Raw genomic sequence first — 25835 nt, 5'->3', positions numbered from 1 at the left:
AGCTCAGAAATTAACAATTATTTAGAAAGAGGTAGGAAAAGGGAAGAAAACTGTGAGGCCTTGCTACCTTTGTAGTAAGTTATCCTCTTCATTATGTATGTGAAATATTTTTACGTCCAGATTGTGTTTTAGACCGTCAGATCTAAATTTGTACTTTTTCTGGTCAATGAGATGACAGCTAGGTCCAAATCTTGATGATCTGTCCAGATACACATGTGAACAGAAAATATCTGGAATGGAAAGAAGCCCCTAAGGGAAAAATATGAGACAATTACCTTCAAATGTGTAAGAAGGTATAATGAAGAGCACTGTATCTAAGTGGAGGGAAAAAAAAAAAAAACGAATAAATGAATGTATATACAACTGAAGGGATAGGAACAAGAAAGGAGTCTACATAAAAGAGATAATGGAAAGTGTATGGGAAAGACACAGGGGAGACCAAGCAAATCAGAAAGAGAACTAGCTGGAGGTGCTGGGAATCCATTTTGAGGTATAACTGCAGAGATGTGAGAGAGAGATAAAAAAGTAAGTGTCTTGAAGATGAAAGATAAATATGGATGGAGAAAGAAGAAATTATGGATGGTAGATATTATTAAAATAGTGGACAATGAAAAGTCAGGAAGAGTCTATGAAATAGAAGGGAGCTTTTCAGAATTTTAAGAAAGGGGAAGTCCTTCATGGATTTATGAAAACATGTCAGCAACTACCAGGGAGTGACTTTTTCATTTTAAAGGAAACAAGTAAGGGAGGCAGGTTGAGCATCTGTGTGTTCTAGACCATTTCAAGATCTAGGGGTAATGGTGGTTAAGAAGAAATCAACTCTGCCTGAACTGGCCTTGCCTTTCCAAGTGCTGCTTCAGAAACAAAAATTGAGAGATGGGAAATTTATGGTAGTTCATGAAACAGTGTTTCCTCTCGTTTGCCTCTGTTAATAAAATCTATTTTCAATAGATTTTTCTGGGTACATCAATGCTGTATCCAAAATGGCCTCAGGCAAATACTGAAATCATAGGTTTAAGTTAAACAAGATTAAATCTTATTTGATATCTGCACAGAGAGGTATGTGCCATCTTGAAAACATGTGTTTTTCTAGTTCCATCTAGGCTTCCCACAAGAAAGCCATGATGTGGGTCTAAGCCATGTGTTTTGAATAAAGAACAGAAGAGGGGGAGTATTTTAAAGAGGGAGCGAGATGAAGATGTTACAAGGCAATATGTTAAAACAGAATAGTATCTGTCTTGTCCCAAAAATACAAAAAAAAAAATGGAGAAAATAACAGTGAGGGCTCAGATTACCCCAATATATGGCTATTAAGTCTTTGATTCCAAGTTGATTTCATAGGTCTGGAATTTACCATTTCAGTCTTTTCTTTTCAGTAAGACTTCTGATTTCTAGCATTGCACATGGTAGATCCTTAAATATTTCTAGAAGATAGAGGTCCTGATCTATGTTGGAAAATCCTCTGTTGAAATTTAAAATTTTTTAATAAGAACAGAGAAATGTCATTTCCACTTGGTAAATGCCTTGATATACTGAATTGAGAGCAAAGAGACTGGAATAACTAATGGTGATTCCATTTCTGGCATTTTGAGTTATCTGCTACAATTAGCTGCATGGCTTGTAGTGATTAGTAGCAGCCACTTGTGGTTGGTAATTGTTTAGTTGCTGGGTACTTGTGTTAACTTGTTATATTGAAATAATTTAAGACTCCAAAGAAGCTGTACAAACAGCAGAGATGCATGATGTTTCAACCTACTTTCTCCATCAAAAACATCTTACATAACCATAGTCCAATTTCAAAACCAGAATGTTAACATTGTTACATTATTAAGTGAACAACAGGCATTTGTTTTTTTAATAACCTTTGCTGATTTGTAACCTGTCCTGCTTGGATGCAGCAAGAAGGATAGTATCTGGACATAATTCTATAAAATTCCAAAGAGAATACATCAAGTTAATCTGTTCCTTTTCAAATGAGCAATATCCTGCCTATGCTGTTTCTAAATTTTCTAACTATCTTGGCTGTCTGTCATCTGAAACAATCCAAGAAAACTTCAGGGGAATTAGACTGCACAAAAGATTGTTCATAGCTTTCTGGTTAGAGAACTGGGTTTACAAGAAAATTCTAGATTGTCTTATGGAACTGTGTATGTAGAAGTGAGTATGATTTGTAGTTGTGATAAGGAAAGGATTTTAGAGTAAACTACTATTTAGATCAAGAGCTAGGAGGCACTTACTTAATGGCCCCAAGGATAGCTTGTGGAAGGAATACAGTACAAAGGTATTGACCCCTAATGGGTGATAACCATTTTCAGAATAGTAGAGACGTTTCATTTTCCTGATATCTATTCTTATGTGTATAACAATCATACTATTGCACCAAATTAAATGCAAACACAACAGTAACCTGGGGAGAAGTAGAAACTCCAGTTTTGTGGCTTATAGCCTTGAGTTTTACGATGGCAGTTGTAAGCTACCCTGTACAAGAATCACAAGATTGTAACTATGTTTACCACTGCCTACCCTGTGTCCTGTAAAGTTCCTGGCACATATTGAGTATTTCATAGATATTGGTTGAATTTTGTCTTTGTGTAAAATGAATAAAAGATGGAAACAAGAACTTGTTATCCAGCATAAAGAAGTGCTTTGCTGTAACATGGAGGGTTTACTTTCAAATCAGGAAAGAGGAAAAAGGGCTCAGACTTGTGCCTGGTGAAGTACATCCTCCATTTGACTCTCTTCTGATGCTGAAATTTTTCTATGGAAATGCTTCATTCTTTGAGGTATTTAGATAGCAATCCAAGATGGTTCTTGATATGGCACACAGCAAAGAACAGGGACTAGACTCTGGCTCCTAACCCACTCTATTCAAAACAAACTACCCAGTTTCTTCTGCAGACAACTTACCTTTCAACAACTTCTGGGACCTCTCCAGGAGAAGAACAAGAGTCTCTAGCTAGCCTATGCCACATACATTCACAACAGCACGTAAAGCCAAGAATTTGCAAAGAGACTCATGCTATAATGTAATCAATTTCAGTGGAAAAAAAATGTTTTCTTGAAAAGAGGCTTAGAAACAAGTGAAACTTGGGAGAGCTCTTGCAAGCACACTAAGAGTTTGTAATCTAGCCTATTCATTTTACGTCTTTTAGTATTCATGATATTCTATTCTTTTCCCCTGTTGTTTGGTTAAGTTTTTTCTGAGGCTTGAGTTTCTGAAGCAATGTGGTATACCCTTACTGTGATAAGGAAACATCTGGGCCTTATTTTGTAGGCTTTGGAGGACTATGTGTCCTGTCAAGGGTTAAAGAGCAAACTGATTTAATTTCTGCTTAAAGCTATTGTAGTCATTTCAAAATAGAATACATAAAAATTTTATGTATTAGAAAAAGAAACGTGATACTAATTGTACATTTTCTTTTCTTTATTTATTCTTTTTAAGTCTATCTGTCAGATGATAAATTGTAAATAATAATGATTAAAAAAAGAAAAACATGCTACTGATGGATGGCTTCTTTCTGTACAAATAGCACTAGTTCTAGAATTTGTCACCCTTATTGAAGGATAGGAGCTCTGGTAGTGTAATGCCTAAGGCAGTTGACTGCTAACCAGAGGGCTGGTGGTTCAAACTCACGAGCCACTCCTCGAAAGGAAGGTTGGGCAATCTACCTCTCCGTAGTGATACCACCTCAGAAACCCAAGGAGGGGTCGCTATGAGTCAGGTTCGACTTGAGGTCACATAACAACAACAACATTGAAGGATGGGGGTCAGTGGAGATAATACGTGTGTGTGTCGGCCTGTTTCTTGGCAACAGTGGACTATTTACATAGGCCTAGGAGCCCTAGAATGAGGCCTGATGGTGCAATGGTTAGCCTCAACTGCTAACCAAAAGGATGGAGGTTTGAGCGCACCCAGTGGTTCCATGGATAAAGACCTGAGGATCTCCTCCCATAAAGATTACAGCCTAGAAAACTCTGTGAGGCAGTTCTACTCTATAACACATGGGGTCACTATGAGTCAGAATCAATTTGAGGGAACCTAACAAAAACTCACATATTAGTTTATTGTTTATTAAAAAGAAAGCATCTTGGTCTTTAATATACCCAAATACACTATAGACTGGGGTTTTATGTCTTTATATTAATCCAGTTATAGGAAATCCAGTCCAGAATTAATTGGGGATCCTTTATTATTATTGCTATTACAGAGATGTCTTATTTGATGCACAGAAACTCCTTCAATTGAAATATGGTCCATCTCATATTGCCCATGTATATACACAAAGCAATAAAAATTATGGCCAACCAGAATATAGAATATCTTCATAATAGAAATGAGGATTAAAACATGTTTCTTACCTATTCTCTGAAGAATAACTGTTATGTTTTTAGTTTTCTGAGAAATATAAACATAAATTTTTCAGCTTTGACAGTGATGAGTAAGGGAAGAGATTTTCCCAGAATAACCAGGGGATTCATGAATGCACATTCTGACCTCCACTGTTTATGGTTTGATTCCAGGACTAAAGGCCAGGGATTCAAGTAGCTGTGTGATAGGAATGGGGATGGGGGCGAAGGAGGGACAAAATAAACAGGGAGAAAAGAGAAGTGAACCTAGTAAGAATATGAATGGGGCTATTGGCAATGGGAAGAGCCCTAGTGATGCAATGGTTACAGATCTTGACTGCTAACACAAGGTTGGCAGTTTTAACCCATCAGCAGCACTGTGGGAGAAATTGACCTGATGATCTCCTCCCTTAAAGATTACAGCCGAAGGAACCCTGGGAGATAGTTCTAGTTTGTCCTTATAAGGGCCCTATGAGTTGGAATCAACTCGATGACATACAACAATGGGCAGTGTGTGTGTGGAGTGGTCCCTGGGTAGTGCAAATGGTTAAGTGCTTGGCTACTAACCAAAAGGTTGGAGGTGCAAGTCCACCCAGAAGGGCCTTAGAAGAAAGGTCTGGCAATCTAATTCTGAAAAACCAGCCATTGAAAACCCTACAGAATGCAGTTCTATGCAGTTCTACTCTGAAACACATGGGATCACCATGAGTTAGAATTCATTTAACTGGAAACTTTAAAGTATTTACTTTTTTAGAATAATTGTAAGTAGGATAATGGTAGGAGCTGAATCCCACCCAAATTATAAAGAATGTTTGCTTATCTAGGAATCTAATGTTCAGAGAAAGTGTTCTAAGTAGCATAATTTGCCAAGAAATTTGAAAGATAGCTACTAGGCTAACTGACTAGAAGAGATCCATATTTCTGCCCATTCCAAAGAAAGGTAATCCACAGAATGTGAAAATTATCAAACAATGATAATTTCACACAAAATTAAATTTTTCTGAAGATAACTCAAAAATGATTATAGCAGTACATTGACAGAGAACTTCCAGAAATTCAAGCTGGATTCAGAAGAGGAGGTGGAATGAGGGATATCATTACTGATGTCAGATGGATCTTGGCTGAAAGCGAATACCAGAAAGATTTTCATCATAAAACCTGTGTTTTATTGACTATGGAAAGGCATTTGTGTGGATCATAACAAATTATGAATAACATTGTAAAGAATGGCAATTCCACAACACTTAATTGTGGTCATGAGGTACACAGACTAAGAGGCTGTGGTTTGAACCAAATAAGGGGACACTGCATTGTTTAAAATCAGGAAGGATGTGCATTAGGATTTTGTCTTTTCACTTTATTCAATCTGTATGTTGAACAAATAAGCTGAAAAGCTCGACTTTATGAAGAACATGGCATCAGGACTGAAGGAACACTCATTAACAACCTGTAACATGCATATGATACAACCTTGCTTGGTGAAAGTGAAAACAAACTCGAAGCACTTACTGATGAAGATCAGACTACAGTCCGCAGTATAGATTACACATCAAGAAAACAAAAATCTCCACAACTGGACCAATAAGCAACATCATGATAAATGGAGAAAAGATTGAAATTGCTAGGAATTTCATTTTACTTGGATTCACAATCAACACCCACAGAAGTAGCAGTCAAGAAATCAGACCCCATATTGCAGTGGGCAAATCTGCTGCAAAAGACCTCTTTAAAGTGTTGAAAAGCAAAGATGTTTCTTTGTAGACTACGGTGTTCCTAACCCAAGCATGGTGTTTTCAATGGTCTCATATGTATGAGAAATCTGGGCAATGAATAAGGAAGATTGAAGAATTGATATATTTGAATTGAAGTACTGGCAGAGAGTACTGAAAATACCATGGACTGCCAGAGGAACAAACAAATATGTCCTGGTAGAAGTGCAATCGAAATGCAGCTCCTTAGAAGTGAGAATGACCAGACTCTGTCTCACCTACTTTAGTCATGTTGTCAGCAGGGACCAGTCCCAGAGAAGGATCTCAAGCTTGGTAAAGTAGAGGGTCAGCAAAAAAGGGGAAGACCCTCAACAAGATGGATCGACACAGTGGCTGCAATGACGAGCTGAAGCATAGCAAGGATTGTGAGGATGGCGCAGGATGGGGGCAGTGTTTTGTTCTGCTGCACATGGGGTCACTATGAGCCTGAGCACACTCCACAGCACCTAACTACAACAAGTGGCACAATAGTTGAGTGCTTGTCTGCTAACCGAAAGGTTAGCAATTCTGAACCTCCCTAGAGGCACTGGAGAAAGACATGGATGGTAATCTGCTTCAGTAAAGATTACAACCAAGAAAACTCTATGACACAGTTCTAATTTGTCACATGCGCTACTATGACTCAGAACTGACCCCACAACACCCAACAACAATGCTCAAATGAGATTTTATTTATATAAATATTTACATTTATTTATAATTTTATTGGTATAAGACAAATCTTACTAAGCTAGTTGATATCAGATGAGTGAGAACTTACAGGTTATTCAAACTTCAGAACAGATTATCTTTCAGGGATCACTGCTATTCATAAATATTTAAAACTTTGTGAGGCCATGAAATAGATTAAAATATGTTCAATAGTCTGGTGTATGACTTGCAGTTTTACTCAAAACTGTAGACTGGGATTGGTGATGGTCCTGTTATCAGTCCATAATAAGTACAGAAATCTAGAGTAAACATTAGAAACTTTCATAGCCGTTTGACAGAGTAATTTTATGTGTTGAATTTAATAATAAAAATTAGGGCTTGTATGTATATATGTCTTTTGCATTTCAGTTTTACTTTTCCTAGTAATTCATTTTCACTGCATTTTCCAAAAGTACTTGTCCGGGATGGTTTGGAAAACCAAATGGGTCATTTACCACAGAGAGTTTGAGACAGTTCACGACCCATACCGTCCTATTCTGAGATTCTCTGACTCCATGCTGTACTCCACGTTTTGCAGACTGGTAATTAATATATGAGTCTTCCTACATTTCCTAATAAAATCAATGCTTATCCTCCCTAAGACTATTCTTTACAAAGGAGAAAAATGGCACAGTGCCTCGATCTACACATCCGAAAAGAAGGGAAAAGTCAGTAGATAATAATCGTAAAACTTTAAGTTCCTAAATCCATATATTTTCTTAAAAATACAGAACTTTGGTGCAAATACTCACTGGACTACCTGCAATAAAGCGCCACCCAGAGGCGCCACGGTACGGACGCCCTGTGCCCCAAGAAACCAAGACCTGAGAGCCCTGCCGAGAGCACGCCCACTTAGACAAACGCATGCGCGGGCAGCGCAGCTCTCTCTTTGGGTTGGACACTGGTGCTCTGTCAGGGCGAGGGAAGCAAGGATTGGCTAGGGCCCCTGCGTCACGCGGCTCCGCCTCTCGGCCTATCTCAGTCCACCATGCCCGGGCAAGGCTCTGCTCAAGGACCAAGAAGGGCTTGGAGGGCGGGGCGCAGAGTCGGTCACGCAAGGGGGCGGGGCCTTACTGGGCACGGATTGGAGCACAGAGAGCATGGGCGCGGCTTGCGCCCGGAGCCAGGTTTAAGGCTTTGGAACAAACTTAGGTTGGTTTCTGCTTTATTGCTTTGAGTTCGAGTGTAAGGTCATGCGGAAGGTGGTTTTGGTCACGGGGGCGAGCAGGTGAGCTCTTCCTCCGGTTAGCGGTTAGCGGAGGCGGCAGTGGGTTCCTAGGGAGCTGGGGGTTGGGCCAAGGCGATCTGTCGTGGACTGATCCCGGTATCGCCCGCGGTCGAGCTTCCGTCGGTGGGCACTCGGACCAAGATCGTGCCTGGCACTTCTCTGGAAAGCCCACTGCGCTAGGTGCAGGACGTGGCGTCCTTTTGAAGTACCCAGTAACGGGTGCTTTGAATTAAACGTCACTATGTTGTTTGGAAGGAAGGTTGGGCAATCCTACTTCCGTAGTGATACTGCCTCGGAAACCCAAGGAGGGGTCGCTATGAGTCAGGTATGACTCGACGGCACATAACAACAACAGGCAGTATCACTATGGAGCTCTGGTGGCATAGTGCCTAAGGCACTTGACTGCTAACCAGAAGGCTGGTGGTTCAAACCCACCAGCCACTCCTCAGAAGGAAGATGGGGCAATCTACTTCCGTAGTGACACTGCCTCGGAAACCCAAGGAGGGGTCGCTATGAGTCGGGTCCGATTCGATGGCACACAACAATAACAACAACATCACTATGGAAGTAGATTGCCCCATCTTCCTTCCGAAACGTTACTATGGAAAGGAAAAATATGCTCAAAGGAAAAGGACTTTACCAGGCCGACCCTGCCCCATTTCACCTTTGCTATCCTCGTCCGTATTTACTTTTAGGGTCTTTAGTTCAGTCCAAAACTTCTAGTCAGTCTGGTCTTGCACGCCAGGTGTTTCAATCTGTGCAGAATTCTCACCCCTGGGCAAATTTCAACATCCTGGAACATTAAGAGGAGGGGGTGGGAGAAGGAAAAAAAAAATCTCATTGCATCTAGCACAGTGCTAGACACCTAGGATATAATCTTCAGAAACCCAGAAAAAAGTTACTTTTTCTGCTGAGGTATGGTAGGTTTTGCAACTAGTTTATTGCCAGGTAGTAATTATTCCAGGGTTGATTATATGGATACTCACTCTCTACTTTTGGCTGTTTACTTCTCATTTGCTCTTCCATGACAGATGTGTGGAGGATGAAACTGCTTGTTATATTTGTAGTTTTTGAGGAGTTAAGACAGAGGGTATGTTACAAGCTATTTAAAATGGGTGTACGTCCATTATCAGTTGTTAGTTGCCAAGAACTTGATTCTGATACATGGTGACCCCAGGTGTGCAGAGTAAAACTGCTCCATAGGGTTTTCAAGGCTGTGTCCTTTCAGAAGCAGATAGCCAGGCCTATCTTCTGCTTTAACCACGTCTGTATTAACTAAGCCAGCTTGGTAGGTGCCTTCGATTGGCAGTGCTTTGAGTGTGCCCTCTCCTGAGAGATTTTAACAACTGATGTGGTACTTTCTGTGTTTAAACAAGTTATGTTTAAATAAGTCATGATAGCTTTTGTGTGTTTCTTTTATATACACTATGATGTGTGCAATTGTATATTTATATCAAGGCCTGCTATTCTCAAGGGAGAATGAATAAAACATACGTTCATTTGAAGCTCTGTTGGCAGAGTTAACTTCCTAAATGTGGAATGGGGCAGTCTGAATGCAGCTTGTTGCCTTTCCGAGTGAACCTTGTACTTAGGACCAGATGTGTTGGCCTAGTTTCTTAAGTGGGATGTGAATATGTCCAGACTCCTTTTACTGGGGCAGATAGTGGTCTGATAGTGCATCCTTTTGCATTGTCCTGAGCACATGTCATCATTTTCAGGAACTGCTTAGCTAAGTGTTGAGGTATACGGCATGTGGTCAGCCCCACTGCTGTATCTATTCTCAGCCATGGAGGAATGGGATCCATCTTCAACACAAGAGAGTGTGTGTAGGCCATCTCTGTGTGTTCTGTGAAGTGAGACTTGGTGGCCAGAGGGGACCAGTACCCACTATTGAAGCTGATTGTGCTCTTTCTCTTCTCTATATGAGTAAAGTGTTGTTCCATCTATTGCCCCTGTGACTTGTGCAAACCATGGAGTGGGTTGACAACCTAGGGCTGCTGCTCCTGATTGCAGAGAGTATTATAGTCTTTGCTTTCTGCATGTGATGCAACTCCTCTTTTGGAGGTGGAAACAGATGTCACTTGCTTAGCACTAAGGCATCTTTCTTGTTCGTTTTTGGATTATTGATAGTGCAGGCACTTTTGGGGCTTCTGTCTTTTTGTCTGAAATCAGCTTTAATCTTGGAAGAAAATACTTTACTCAGGCTTTCATTGCTATAAGCCAACTACGGTGCAGTTTCAGTCTTCTTTTTTAAAACTTTTTATTGTGATTTGGGTGAAACTTTACAGAGCAAATTCATTTTCCATTCAACAGTTCATACATATTTTGTTTTGTGACGTTGATTGTAATCTCCACAATGTAATAATAGCTCTCGTCTCATTTCCTCCCTGTGATTACCTTTTCCCTGTGCCCTTCTTTTCTATGCATTCCTGCCCTCTGAGCTTTGTAGTTTGTGTTTTAGCTGTGTACTCATCCCTGTGTGGCTTTCTTGGTTTCACATTATATTTCCTGTCTTTCTACCTTGTACTTAATCATGTTGAATTCTTCTTTCACATCATATTGGTTATTTGATCATAGAGTTGAGAGAGGCTTGTACCTCTTGCCATGTTACTGATGCCTTTTCCTGAAAGATTCATCCATTCATTTATCAGGGATTTCTGGTGCTCCTGATAGTGGCCAATAGGTGAAAGACTCCTTGTACTTGAAGAACTTAGACAGTAAAGTAAAGCATGCACACAGGAAGCAACACTTAAGATGTTCAACACTTGCTGGTGATAATATGGAATCACTATCATGAGTAATATAATGAGTGCAAAATGAAAACCAGTGGCAGGATAAACTGTATTAATAGAAATGGTAAAGGACAACTCTTATTTGTAGTCCAGTTATTGTGTCACTGAGCTTCTGCAGAATGGGAGAAATAACAAATTGGCCAGTGTTCTGATCAAGTGACTGTTAGGATATGGGGATCCTCTCTCCCTTTTATAATTTTTGAGTCTTTTCTGTCTGGCTGAGTGCCTGATTGGAACTATAAGTGTTAGAATTAATTTTCTGAACAATAGAGAAATGCTTCTACCTGAATCCATCCCAAATCACACATATTCTATGTCTGAATTGTCCTTTTCAGTGGCATCGGTCTAGCCCTCTGCAAGAGGTTACTAGCAGAAGACGATGTGCTTCACCTGTGTTTGGCGTGCAGGAACATGAGCAAAGCTGAAGCCGTCCAAGCTGATCTGCTGACCTCTCACCCCACAGCCGAGGTCACCATTGTGCAGGTAGATGTTAGCAACCTGCAGTCCGTGTTCCGGGCCTCCAAGGAGCTCAAACAAAGGTACACTTCTTGTTGATGGGTTTTCTCTCATGTGATTGTATAACGTAACATTTAAAAAAATAAGAAAAGATAGGAAATCCTAAAAAGGAATAGGTACAGTGTAAGAAGTTATGCTGAGGAAATCTGTATAGAATGACCCCATTACTTCTCAGTATGACATTGTTGATCATGGTCCAGATTATTCCTCAAATTTCTCTAGTATTTGAATACATTCCTATGTGACCCTGATGTAATTCTTTTGATATCTCAATGCAGTTTTAGCATCTTTCCTCCATATAAAAACTTCATTATGTAGATTTGACAGGTACTGACATTTATCAAGTGAAGAAACTGAGATTGAGATAGAGAAATTTGCCTAAGGAGGCCATCCGACTTTGTATTGATTGGGTTGGATAGATTGACTGGGTTGTTTCTAGAGCCCAGGTCTGTTGCATAGGATATATCTGAGTCTTGCCCCACTGGAAGGTGTGACTCAAGTCACCACCCTTAATTTCATTAAGGGTGTATATGTAAATGCTCTGGCAAAGTTGTTCACTGTCTTATTCTGGATCCTGCATCTGGTTTGTCATCATCTTGCCCTCAGGTCATGGGGCTTGACACAGCAGCCAATCATGTGACCTGCCAATTTGGGTTCATCAGCCCCTACAACTATGTTAGGAGACTCCTCCAGACCAACACCTGACCCACGGATTTGGAACTTGACAGCCTCCACAACTGTGTGAGCCATTTCCTTGGAAGTTCCTAAGTTATGTGAGATGTTACAGTGAAATATAGAACCCTGAGATGGAAGGGCAAGTACTGAGGGGAGGAGGAGGAGTTGATGTTAGAGATGATGGAGTGGCACAGCAGTTTGGAAAAGTTGGACATCTGGGACTTCTTTAACCTCCATTTCCTAGGGATCAGCTTAGTATTGATCCTTCGAAAAGAAAGTATTTGAGCACTGAAGAATACTTTGTCTGCATTTTTCTTATATTAACTAATACAGTCATTTGCATCTCACTATTCCAAATTTATAAGTTGTAAAGCAAAGGCAAAAACTGACTTTTTTCATCCCAGCTCATCTTGTATCCTTAGCCCTTTGGGGATGTGGTTTCTGTCTCCTGTACTGCTGAGCTCCTAGAGTTTTCTGCCATATCATCTTTCTGAAACAGGAGATTTTCTAGGTTCTAGTTTGATATAAATTGTGGTGTGTTCTACATTCCCTACCCCACCATAAATCACAGTTCCCAAGCCTGTGAAGAAGTAGTAGATTGCCCTGTCTTCCTTCAGCAGAGTGGCTGGTGGGTTTGAACCACCAAACTTCTGGTTTGCAGGCAAACACCTTAGGCGCTGAGCCACTAGGAGCTCTGGTAGCATAGTGCCTAAGGCACTTGACTGCTAAGCAGAAAGCTGGCGGTTCAAACCCACCAGCTACTCCTTGGAAGGAAGATGGGGCAATCTACTTCCATAGTGATACCCCCCAAGGGTGGGTCGCTATGAGTCGGGTCTGACTCAACGGCACATAACAACAACAACAACAACCAGCCTGCGAAACTGCTCAGAAAATGTCATTACAGGGTTAAGAACCATAAAGTCGAGAGAGAAGTTATGAGCTTCAAGTCATACTAGCAGGCATTCTTTCCCCAAACCTTCTTAGCTAGCTGGGCATCTTACCTGTTTCGTATACATTTAGTTATAGTTTCTTATTAAAAGAAAAGAATCTTCATCCTCAATTAATAATAACTCACTGCCATGGAGTCAGATCTGACTCGTAGCAACCCTCTTGGGTTTCCAAGGCGGTATCATGATGGAAGTAGATTGCCCAATCTTCCTTCCAAGGAGTGACTGGTGGGTTTGAACTGCCAGCGTTCTGGTTAGCAGTCAGATGCCTTAGGCACTACAATACCTATTCCAATACGTTTGACTTATGAGATTTTAAGTTTTAACATTTTTACTCTCAAAGGTTTGATATGGCAAGTTAGCATTTTTATGTAGCATGGATTTAAGCCAGTGAGGCTGGTGGATAGAAGGGAAATGGTACGGTAGTGAGTTGTCCCAGCAGTCAGTATTTCAGCGAAGGTTTGCTGAATTTATTTAATCTCCAAAACAGCTTTCTTTGAGATAGTTGGTATTATCCAAATATGGGTGATGGTGGCTATAGTGATAGTCAACAAACTTGGGAATTTGTAAGTGTGTCCAGATAGATCCCTTGCTTATGTCATGGCTGTACCGTGCTTCATAGCCCAAATGGATATCCTTGGGCTAGGAAGTAAATTAGGGTTAGGAGAGAGCCTCCAGGTGGCCAGAGCAGCACCTTCCCTCACACTTAGTCTTTCTATTTATAATACTCTGTTCTGTTAAAAAACCAAACCAGTTGTCCTTGGGTCAGCTCTGACTTCTGATAACCCCATGTGTGTCAGAATAGAACTGTGCCCCATAGAGTTTTCAGTGGTTGATTCTTCAGAAGTAGATCACCAAGCCTTTTTTTTTTGAGGCACCTTTGGGTGAACTCAAACTGCCAACCTTTTGGTTAGTAGCTGATCATGTTAACCATTTGCATCACCCAAAGACCCCTCAATTCTGTTAACTCACTGTCACTGAGTCAATTCTGACTCATAGTGACCCTATAGGATAAAGTAAACTGCTCCATGGAATTTCCAAGGCTGTAAATCTTTACAGAAGCAGGCTGCTACATCTTTCTCCTGTGGTGCAGCTGGTGGGTTTGAACCACCAAACTTTTCCGTAGCAGCTGAGCACTTTATCCACTGTGCCACGAGTGCTCCTTCAGTTCTGTCATATATGTGCAAATAAAAAATAATACAAAACAGTGGTTCTGTTTTATCCAAAATGGAGCAATTGTGTCAACTATTTAATGTTTGAGAGTAGTAATATTTAAAATATTAACTATGAAAATATTTCAAAAAGGGTGACTGTAAGTCAGAATCCACTCAATGGCAGTAGGTTTAAGTATGTTATTTCATTGAAGCCAGACCTTAATTTGGTGTTCTAGTGCAACTTTCACTCTTTGCTAAGCATTTCCTTTCCGTTCCTAACAAAATAAGTTAATATTCTTAAATGAAAGTTTGTAAATTTGATAATAGAACAACCAAGAATGGATGGACCCATGATAGCACTAACACAGATGACCTGATGATGTCAGTATCAATGTTTTAAACACTATATTTTGTAGTTACAGTCATCTGGCTGTAAATTATTTATAGGATGATCAATAAATGTGTATGTGATCTGTATTGGTGTCTTAGGCTAGATTCTCTAGAGAAGCAAAACCAGTGAAGCGTGTGTGTGTGTATGTGTATGTGTGTGCATGTATAAATTTATCTCAAGGAAATGACTCACAGAGTTGTAGAGGCTGAGAAATCCCAGGTTTGTGGATCAGATGTCAAACTGAAGGCTTTTCTTGTCTCATGCAGCTGCAGCGACTGATGAACTCAAGATAGGCAGGTTAGTATAACAGGTTGCTGGCTTCGGGAGATGATGAATCCAAGATCAGCAGATAAAATGGCAGATTGTTGGCTTACAGGCTAGAAAGCAACAATCCCAAGATTGGCAGGCAGTGCAGCAGGCCACTGATCAGTTCTGGAGATTATGAGCTAGATACAGGACCACAATCCAGCAGAAAGCCAGAGCATTTTCCCAGGACATCTATATGTATATTGGAGGCAGGGCACACCACTGAGGAAACTCCCTTTCATCTGATTAGCTCCTTATAGCATATATTTCATCATAGGAGATGACTACATCACACTTACTTAAACTACTTAGAATCATGATCCAATCAAGTTGACACACGCCCTACCTATCACAGGGTATGTATTTCAAAGCTCCTGATTAGTAGCTATTGTCCCTATTATTTTGGGTAATAAGAGGACACAGAGACCAGCGTGGTACATAAACTTCTAGGAGATACTCTGAATCATCTTGGTATCGGAGAGTGTCATGACAGCAGGCTGTTCCTATCTTGGGCCCAGTTTAAAAGGGTACACATAGATTAAGGCTTATATAGGTTTAAAAATGAAAAAGTGCTCTCAAGTAAGCAGTTTATAATTCCCCCCATGACTAGTGGCATGACAAGGTACTACCAAGAGTACCTTACCCCATTCAGCTCTTGAATCTTACTGCTTGTGAGTTTTCATCATTTTATGATACATAGCCCCTGACCATGAGCACTGAAGGTTTCCATATAGATCTCCTGCTTTAGTAGATCTCTTGGCATTCAAGTTCCAGTATTAAAAGATAAGACCAGATGAATATTATACAAACTTTATTTTCAACTTTGAATTAAAAGAAAAAAAATTTTGCTAAGACCAGAAAGAGAGCAAGTTTAACAGGAGAGTAGTCATAGTACCTAATATAGAGGCTAGAACTGGAAGTATTGACTGGAGAAGACTTGACTTCAGAGGCTATTATGGCACCCCACATTCTGTTTGAAGCCATCCTTAAAAACATAAATACAATGCTCAAATATTTACCCTGACTAAAGAAAAACAGTTGAGAAATAAGTAGTATGTAACCATGATGTGTTACGTATCTCTTTTTACTTGCTCTCACCATCTTTTTGGTTAAGAAAGTATTTTCTGTCCTTTCATAGGCCTTATTTATTCTAGTCATTCTAGAGATACTCACATTCTTATCTTGGTGTTTTTCTTGCAGGTTTCAGAGATTAGACTATGTGTATCTAAATGCTGGAATCATGCCTAATCCACAGCTGAATATCAGAGCACTTTTGTCTGGTGTCTTTTCAAGGTAACTTCTGTTTTATAGATGAACTGGTTAGGAGGAAAGTCTTCAGTGTTCTTGCTAGTTTTCCCTTGGTCTATTGAGTTTGGAGGATGAAAGTTGAAGGTGTTGAGAAGGATGAAGACAGAGAAAGGAGATGTTGCTGCCATGTCATGAAAGAAAAGCATCTTGTGGGGAATGCTACAAATCATGGCTCTTATGATGTTATGATGTTCTAGGTTTCTGGGACATTCTAAGTAGTTATATTTTTCAGGTCAGTTTTTAGCCTGCCTGAATGTCTCCAATAATAAGAGCATTTCATAGTTAGGGAGAGTTTTCAGTGAAACCCAGGAAGACTATTTCAGATAAAACTTCCCAGCTGTGTGTTTGGTGCTCTGACCAGTAGGTTGGGGAAATACAGAGAACTAAATATCTTCCTGGAAGAAAAATGTTAACCGCAACCCACAGTAAGAAATAAATTTTATTTACAACTGAATACACTTCTCATGAAGAGAGATTCTTATTGTTTTTGTATCCTACTTCACTGCAGTTAAGTTTTTTTTGTGTGCGCTTTTCTTCTCTACCATAAAAACAAAACAAAAAGAGCCCAATGGTCTCAATATGTCTGTTTGATCTTATAGCAAAATAGTGCATCAATATGTTAGATGCTTCAAAAACTCCCAGTAAAAAAAAAAAAAAATGTTCAATTTTGGTTATCCGTCTGTATAGGCAAAGACTTTTTCTCCTTGGCATAGCTATTATTCCCTCAGAATAATACCTGTAGACTGATTTGGAAGGAGATTAAAAGAGTTTTAGCAGCAGATTTTTGAGGACTCAGGCTTCTGTTGGCACTCTGAGCTGGAGGGAAGAAAGTACTTCTGCGAACTGGAGAAAGGAAGGCATTTCTTAAGCACCTATGAAATGCTAAGCAGTGTGTTGAGACATAATAATTACATATTTTATAATGCTCACAAAAACCAAGCCTGAATAATAAGCATAGTCCATTCTCTTATGGTAGTTAGTTCTGTAATGTCCCTGTGAACACTGAATTAGCAGGTACCAAACCAGTTGTATTTGGCTCAGCTGGGAATGTGCACACTGATGACTCAGAAATTTTGCTACTCTGCACTTATGCATGCCCGTGAATGACCATGAAAACACCCTAAGTATTCATTTGGGGGTTACAAATAATTTAGCGAGTAGGTGCTTTGGCAGGTATGGCATTTGGGAATAATGAGTATAGCCTGTATTTTAATCTTGTCATTATAGGATCAAAGTGTAACGTTTCTTTGGAGGAAGAGAGTCTCTGATATATTCAGTTAGAGAAGCTTCAAAAATGTCATACATTGTCTTCTGCTCTTTCAGAAAAGTGGTTCATGTGTTCTCCACAGCTGAAGGACTGCTGACCCAGGAAGACAAGGTCACTGCCGATGGGCTTCAGGAAGTGTTTGCAACCAATGTCTTTGGCCACTTTATCCTGGTAAAAAAGACTGGGCTTAGCAAGCCAACACTTAGATTTGCATACAATGCTATTTTATTAAGCTCATTAGTTTGCAGCTAGCTTTATATATTTGAGTATTGAAATAATTTGGTCACTCTAGTCTTTGAAAACATTGCTTCCCTAAAGCAGCCTATTGATAAATTATATTTTCTCTTGCTATCAACAGCAGAGAGAAAAAGTAAGCGAGAAGCAATATATAGAACTGAGAAAAAGTAGACCAGTCCTATTCTAAATAGTCTTTGAAACTGGGCTTGTCCTCAGATAGAATAGGGTAGCAAGTTATTATCAAGCAATATGCATAGTTAATTTTTCATTAGCATCATTTCTGATTTCTTATGGATCTGTATTGATGTATGACAATTCCAGGCAAACATATAAAGTTAAGCAAGATATATATATATATATATATATATATATATATATATATAACTTGTCTTGCTTGAGGCTCAATCTATTAGGACAATTTTATTAAGTAATGATTAAGTAATTGATTAAGTAATGTTCAACTGTGATACCAATTGCTTATAATTCTTTGGTGTTGGAGGAGCTCTTGCTGATGCTGGGTTTGGCTCCTGCAACACTTGACACTTTTTTCAAGTGTCATTTTTCTTCATATTAGCACTAATTTCACACAAATTGGACCAGCCTATATTTACAATAAATTAAGATATATCCAAACATTGGGACATTATGAAACCATTAAAATAAATGAGGTAAATATTTTATGCTAATATTGGACGGTCTCCAGTATTTAAAAAAAAAAAAGCAGGGTCTAATACATATCATAGGCGCTCTGGTAGCATAGTGGCTAAGGCACTTGACTGCTAACCAGAAGGCTGGTGGTTCAAACCTGCCAGCCACTCCTCGGAAAAAAGGTTGGGCAATCTACGTCCATAGTGATACCGCCTCGGAAACTCAAGGAGGGGTTGCTATGAGTCGGGTCCGACTCGATGGCAAATAACAACAACAACAACAATAATATATATCGTGTGTTGTCATTTAAATAAACAAGGGAAAAGATATGTATACACACACACATATAGATATATATACACATATACATATACACAAATATATATATGTGTGTGTGTGTATATATATGTGTATATATATATATACACACACACACACACACATATATATATATGAATGTATTTGTGTGTGTATAGTGTATATAGCCACTCAGAAGGAAGGAAGATGGGGCAATCTACTTCCATAGTGATACTGCCTCAGAAATCCAAGGGAGGGTTTGTTATGAGTCAGGTCTGACTCCACGGCACATAACAACAACAACAGTGTATATAGTGCCCTGGTGGCACATTGGTTAAGAGCTTTGTTACTAATAGAAAGGTTGGCAGTTCAAACCCACCAGCAGCACTAGGAGAGAAAAATGTGACAGTCTGCTTCATAAACTTTTATAGCCTTGGAAACCCTATGGGGCAGTTCTGCCCATAGGATCCACTATGAGTCAGAATCAACTTGACAGCAGCGGGTTTGGTTTTTGATTTTATGTATGTGTATATATAGATATAGATACATAGATATATATATGTATATATATGTGTGTGTGTGTGTGTGTGTGTGCGCGCGCGCACATGCCCTGGAATAATACAAATGAAATAAACGCTAGTTGCCTCTGGTGAGAGGGAACTGGAATACTTGGGTATCAGGAGTAGGAAAGAAATTCATGTTTCATTGTATCTCTTTTATACTATTATATTTATTTATTGTGGTTACAGTGAAAGTTTATGGAAAGTTTAGTTTTTATTCAACAACTCGTACATTTTTTGTATTGTGACATTAATTGCAATCTCCTTAATGTAACAGTATCCTTCCCACTTCCTCCCTGGGTTCTCTGTTTCCATTAGTCCTTCTTTCCTGCCTTCTGAGCTTTGTTTTTTGGGAAATGCTGCCATTTTGGGTATGTTTGATTGACCTGAGAAGTGCTTTCCTCATAGGTATTATTATTCACTTTATACGTCTGTGTATTGTTTGGCTGAAAGTTGATCTCCAGAGGTAGGTTCAGTTTCAAGCTTGGATGATGTCTAAGGACCATAGTCTTTGGGGGAGGGGGGCTTTACCAATCACTACCAGACCAGTGTCTCTGGTCTTTTTTATGATTTTGCATTTTGTTCTACATTTTCTTCCACTCTGGGACTTTCTACTGTGATCTTGATCACAGATGACAGTCAGTTGTAGTAGCGGGGAACCATGTAATTCTTCTGGTCTCAGGGTAGTAGAGGCTACCCTGGTTCATGTGGTCTCTATTAGTTCTTTGTATTAATTACAAAGAATAAAAAGTCTTTGGCTTTTGTACTTTTTTAAAAAAATGATATGTATCATTCCTTCTTCAACCACAAAAGTTAATTAAAATATAAAGTGAAGATGGGGTTGAATTTTTATCTGACCACTTTTTGTAACTTTACAGAGATTCACTATCTAATGTTTCCTTTCTTTTCTTTTCTTTTTTTTTTTTTATTAGGATTTGGGTGAAGATTTACAGAGTAAATTCACTTTTCATACAGCAGTTCACATATACTTTGTCTCATGTAATTGACCAAAATTCCTTTATTTTCTTATATTCTTATTCTATTTCTTTACCCTTGTTTTGAATTATTAAATTAATTGGTAATGGTAGAGGATTGATTAATTCTGGTAATAGTCCATTAATTTTTTTATGAATGCTACTGTTTAAAAAGTTAAGTTTTTAATAAAATAAAATATTTAGATTATCAGGGAATAACAAGAGTTGGCAGAGGAGAGTTGTGACTAGAAGTACAGTTATCATAGGTGTCCTGGTGACATGACTGTCCTTTCATGTCTTTACATAGGCGTGCAATCTCCTTATCAAGTAAAATAATACCAAGGCTTTTAATGCCTTCTACCCACTTCAAATAAGGAGCTCTGGTGACACAGTATCTAAGGCATTTGACTGTTAACCAGAAGATAGGCGGTTCAAACCCACTAGCCACTCCATGAAAGGAAGACTGGACAATCTACTTCCGTAAAGATTTACCGCCTTGAAAACCCAATAGGAATCATTATGAGTCGGAATCGACTTGATGACAATTTTAAGGATCTTACAACTTTTTATGGAAAACAAACTTGGATTCAAGATACAGGTTTAAATGTATTATATAAATGGATCTATCCTCAGTTTATTTATAAGATGACCAAACATTTATGTTTGTTACAAAGAGCAAAGATAATTTCTGTAAAGCTCCAGGCACAGTGCAGTATTATAGTTAAGGACAAAGTTAACATATTTAATCTCATGTTTATGAGTTGAGTCTTGATTGCATTTGGCATGGAGCACATCTGAAAGCTTTCCTAGTAGATTTTTCCTTAATAACTTTTTATTATACCCCCTTTTTTTTAATGGAAAATTTACAGAATTGTTGTGAAGACAGTAAAGAGAATTTCAGAATATCCCATACCTAGTTTTCTCTATTAATTAGCATCTTATGTTTATATGGTACATTTGTCACAATTAATGAACCAATATTGATCCATTATTATTCACTAAAGTCTATACTTTATTCAAAAGAGCCCTGATGGTGAAAGGATTATGCAGTTGTTAACTAAAAGGATGGTGATTTATACCCACCTGGCCACCTTTGCTTCCTTGGGAGAATGACCTGGTGATCTGCTCCTGAAAAGATTATAGCCTAGAAAACCCTGTGGAGCAGTTCTGTTCTGTTACGTGGGGTCAGAGCATGAGTCAAAAGCAACCTGTGGTACTTAATGACAGCATACTTTTTTCAGATTTCCTTAGTTTTCCCCTAATGTCCTTTCTCTGTTCCAGGATTCCATTCCAGGATACCATCTTATATTTAGTCATCATGTTTCCTTAGGCTCCCCTGGGATGTGATGGTTTCTCAGACTTACTTTACCTGAGATGACCTTAACAGTTTTGAAAATTACTGGCCAGATATTTTGTAGACTGGCCTTCAATTGGGCTTTCTCTGATATGTTTCTCAAGGTTAGTCTAGGGTAATTTGTCTTTGAGAGGAAGATCACATAAGTAAAGTACCATTCTCATTCCATCATTTTAAAGGTTTATACTATCAATATGGTTTATCATTGTTGATGTTTATCTTATCACCTGGTGCTAAAGGGCAAGGAGGCGGCATCTTCTGAACTTCCTCTAACTTCACAAGAGAAAGACAGAATCACCATCAGCAGCTCAAGGCCTGTTCTTATCAGGGCAAACATGCTGCCACTCTCCAACTCTCTTACTAACCTTGATACCAACCGTTCCTCCCAGAGCACCCACCACCTCTCTGCTGGGTTCAGTAATTCGCTTCAGTGGCCACACAGAACTCACAGATTATGGGGTTTATTAGGGAAGCAACAGGCTACAACTCAAGTTCAGGAATGTGCTCAGTCTCTTGCAGCCAGCTGTCTCTCTCAGTCTCTCTCAGTAGCACGTCTCTCTCTCAGCAGTGCATGTCTCTTGCATCTCTCTTTCTCAGCAGCGTGTCTCTCTCAGCAGCACATCTTTCTCAGCCGGCAGTCAGAGAGACTCCTTCTGCCTTTTGGAGGGCTCATTTTAAGCCTGGCAGAATAACAAAAGTAATGAAGCCCAACATCAGAATTCTATACACCTAAGAGAGAGCAAAATTCCCTGAAGATTGTTTTGTGGTGCTCCAACAGAAGTACAGCAGGTGGATATCTATAACAATCAGGAGCTACTTTTTTAACAATCAGGAGCTACTCAGTTGCTCACAAAAAATTCCACCACAGAGTTTACAAAGACTATGGCTAGAAAAGTTATACTATGTAATTTACTACACCACAGACCACCCCCTGGCTTTTCTAGCCATTATCCTTTTTGTACTTCAAAAATTAACATCACATTCACCATTAGTGTAAGAAAGGGTGTGAGCCAGCCACTTCATGCCTTTATTTCCCCCTACTTTAAATAGCCAGTTTCTGATTTGCCCACCTCTATCAAACCAGTACTCTGAGGAGACAAACATGTTCCTTTCTCTCTGGAGAATCTTCTGTTCTGCTTGGAAACTTTGGGCATCTACATCCATAAACAAGCCAAGTCCAGCCCAGTGCAAGCCATCAAATTACAGCAACTTAACACCAGCTCAGTGTCAAATATCTTCCTTTCCTTTTGGTCGGGTTCTGGTCAGCTCAGCCCCAGCCATCCCAGCTAGGTCATGGGTACCAGCTGCCAAGTTTGGGAGTCACACTCTTCACTTCAGACCAACCAATACCTTCTCTCTCACATCTTCAGTCCTCAGGGACTATTTCAATGCCCATAGACTCACAACTCCTTGTACTTCAGACCAGCCAGCCCTTCTTCTCATCCCTAGCCTTTGTGGTCTAGGTCAAAGAGTGTCAAACTCAGCCCTTTTCTTCATTGCTGTACTTCCCCCATTTCCACTCAAGTGGACCCAGGTGGTCACAAGTGAACAGCATACAAACCTACTACTTGCTGGCTTCCTAGAAGGGGTCTCTCTCATGGACCATGACTTGCCTGCCTCGGTACACCCAAAGCCTAACTGCTTGCTCAGAATTCAAAAAGCCATTATTATTTTCTTTTTCTTTATCAGGTCCTTTCTTCAAATGCAAATCTTCTGTCCTTTCAGTAGTTCTGGATGGGGCTCAGGCTTTCTACCTAAGCCCCCTATGTTCTACACACAGGGTTTGAAACAAAATTTTCTTCTGGGAAAATTCTATTTCCCCTTTTAACATATCCAATCAAGTATTGGCTGAAGACAGACTTACAGTGCTCTCTGTTTTCCATACCCCATAATCATTTCTAATGTACAAGTAGGTAAGAGAACGTTCAATACCTGTAGTATGTTCAGATAAACACATAATCCTTTTTAAGACATTCCAATTTCATCTCTTCAACTTGATTATCTTCCCATTCTATGTATATGGCCTTGGGCCTTTGGCTGGGTATAACCCAAAGCCCTAGCCTCTGGATCAATTATCTCCTTTAATAGGTAACACTAATCAAAGTAACCATCTAAGAATCCAAAGTTTAATTTCCCAGGCCCCTTCTTTCTTTCTTTTACAAAGTCCAATGCGTCTGTGAGTCTGGAGTCACTGCAACGTATTCCAGCTCTCTGACACCAACTGCTAAAGAGGCAAGGATGTGGCATCTTCTCACCTCCTCTAAGTGCACAAGAGGAAGACAGAATCACCATCAGCAGCCCAAGGCCTGTTCTTGTGAGGCCAGACATGCTGCCACCCTCCAACCCTCTTACTAACCTTGACACCAAACATTCCTCCAGCTGTACCCACCACCTCTCTGCTGGGTTCAATAATTTACAATGGTCACACAGAACTCACAGATTATGGGGTTTATTAGGGAAGTGACAGGCTACAATTCAAGTTAAAGAATGTGCTCAGTCTTTCACAGCCAGCCATCTCTCAGCTGGGAGTCTCTCTCAGCAGTGTGTGTCTCTCATGTCTCTCTCAGCAGCACATCTGTCTCAAGTCTCTCTCTCAGCACATCTTTCTCAGTCAGCAGTCAGAAAGACTCCTTCTGCCTCTCTAAGAGGGCTCATTTTAAGCCTGGCAAAGTAACCAGTTTTTCCAGTCTGTAATGGAAATGTCCACCTGTGCTTGTTCCACCATTGTGCTTTGGAAGCAGGTAACTTGTATTCCAGATTCACAGATGAAGAGGAATTTTGCCCCAGGATGGAATTTGGACTTGGAATTGATTTAAGATGGTTCATACAATGGAGTGAGTGTGTTCTGTATGTGGCAAAGACATAGATTTTGGGGGGCCAAAGAGTGGAATGTTATGGATTATATCCCTCCAAAATAGTCAATTGGCTAGGACATAATTCTCAGTATTTTGTGATTATCCTCCATTCTGTGATGTGATGTAATTATCTGATGTGTTTTAAATCCTAACCTCTATGATGTTAATGAGGCAGGATTAGTGGCTATTATGTTAATGAGGCAGTATACAATCCATAGGCTTAGGTTGTACTTTCAGTCAGTCTCTTTTGAGAGGTCAAAGAGATTAAAAAAATCGAACAGAAATCAGAGGGACCCACTACTGCCAAGAAAGAAGAATCAGGAGCAGAGTGCATATTTTTGGACCTGGGGTCCCTATGCTGGGAACCTCCTCAAACCAGTAGACACAAGAGAAAAAGCCTTCTCTTGGAGCCAGCACTCGGAATGCATACTTGTAGCCTCCTAAACTGCGAGAGAATAAATTTCTGTTTGTTAAAGCCATCCACTTGTGGTATTTCTGTTATAGCAGCACTAGAGAACTAAGACCTCAGGTTTCTCCACTGTAAAGTTAATCTTATTTTTTCCCTTTCCATACTTCACTGTTTGGAAGAAAGTCACTATGTGCGGCACACACCTAAGGAGTGGAATGGGGAGTTATGTTCCATCTCATTAAGGGTGGATTATCAACATAAATTATGGAGCCCTGATGGTGCAGTGGTTTAAGTGCTCAGCTAACCAAAAGGTCAGTGGTTAAAACCCATCACTGCTCTGTGGGAAAAAGATGAGGCAGTCTGCTTCTGTAATGATTGTTGTTGTTGTTGTTGTTGTTGTGTGCCGTCAAGTCGGCCGCGACTCGTAGCGACCCCTCCTTGGGTTTCCGAGGCAGTATCACTACGGAAGTAGGATTGCCCAACCTTCCTTCCGAGGAGTGGCTGGTGGGTTTGAATCGCCAGCCTCCTGGTAAGCAGTCAAGTGCCTTAGGTACTATGCTACCAGAACTCCTTCTGTAATGATTACAGCCTTGGAAATCATATGAAGCAGTGCTCTGTCCTGTAGGGTAACTATGACTCAGAATTGATGCAGCAGCAACAGGATCTATGTAAATTATTTCAAAGTCTTCTGCATGGGCAATTTGTCTATTGTTGTTGTTCTTATGTGCCATTGAGTCATCTCCGACTCATAGCGACCATATGTACAACAGGATGAAACACTGCCTGATCCTGTCCCAGCCTCACAATCCCTACTATTCCTGAGCCCATTGCTGCAGCCATTGTCAGTCCATCTTGTTGAGGGCCTTCCGTTCTTTCGCTGACCCTCCACCTTACCAAGCATGACATTCTTCTCCAGAGAATGGTCCTTTCTGACAACTTGAGCACAGTAGGTGAGACCAAGTCTGGCCATTCTCGCTTCCAGGGAACATTCCGGCTACAGTTCTTCCAGGACAGATTTGTTAGTTCTTTTAACAGTCTGCGGTACTTTCAGCATTCTTCACCAACACCACAACTCGGAAGCATCAGTTCTTCTTCAGTTTTCTTTATTCAT

The 25835-nt window shown here is 39.9% G+C and overlaps 1 protein-coding gene across 1 annotated transcript in view; it reads left to right on the top strand.

Annotated features, from left to right (window-relative positions):
• Positions 1–7999: 7999 nt before the first annotated feature.
• Positions 8000–25835, top strand: part of HSD17B7 (hydroxysteroid 17-beta dehydrogenase 7) — a 44467-nt gene continuing 26631 nt past the window's right edge. The window contains exons 1-4 of the mRNA XM_007937755.1: positions 8000–8034; positions 11162–11365; positions 16016–16108; positions 17447–17561. Coding sequence (XP_007935946.1) covers positions 8000–8034; positions 11162–11365; positions 16016–16108; positions 17447–17561 — 447 coding nt within the window. The remainder of the gene's footprint in view (positions 8035–11161; positions 11366–16015; positions 16109–17446; positions 17562–25835) is intronic.

Source organism: Orycteropus afer, unplaced genomic scaffold (genome assembly GCF_000298275.1).
Source record: "Orycteropus afer afer isolate SDZICR_OR568_19922 unplaced genomic scaffold, OryAfe1.0 scaffold00044, whole genome shotgun sequence".
NCBI lineage: Eukaryota > Metazoa > Chordata > Mammalia > Tubulidentata > Orycteropodidae > Orycteropus > Orycteropus afer.
The sequence above is the reverse complement of the archived record's forward strand: the minus strand, read 5'-3'. Positions and strand labels throughout refer to the sequence as shown.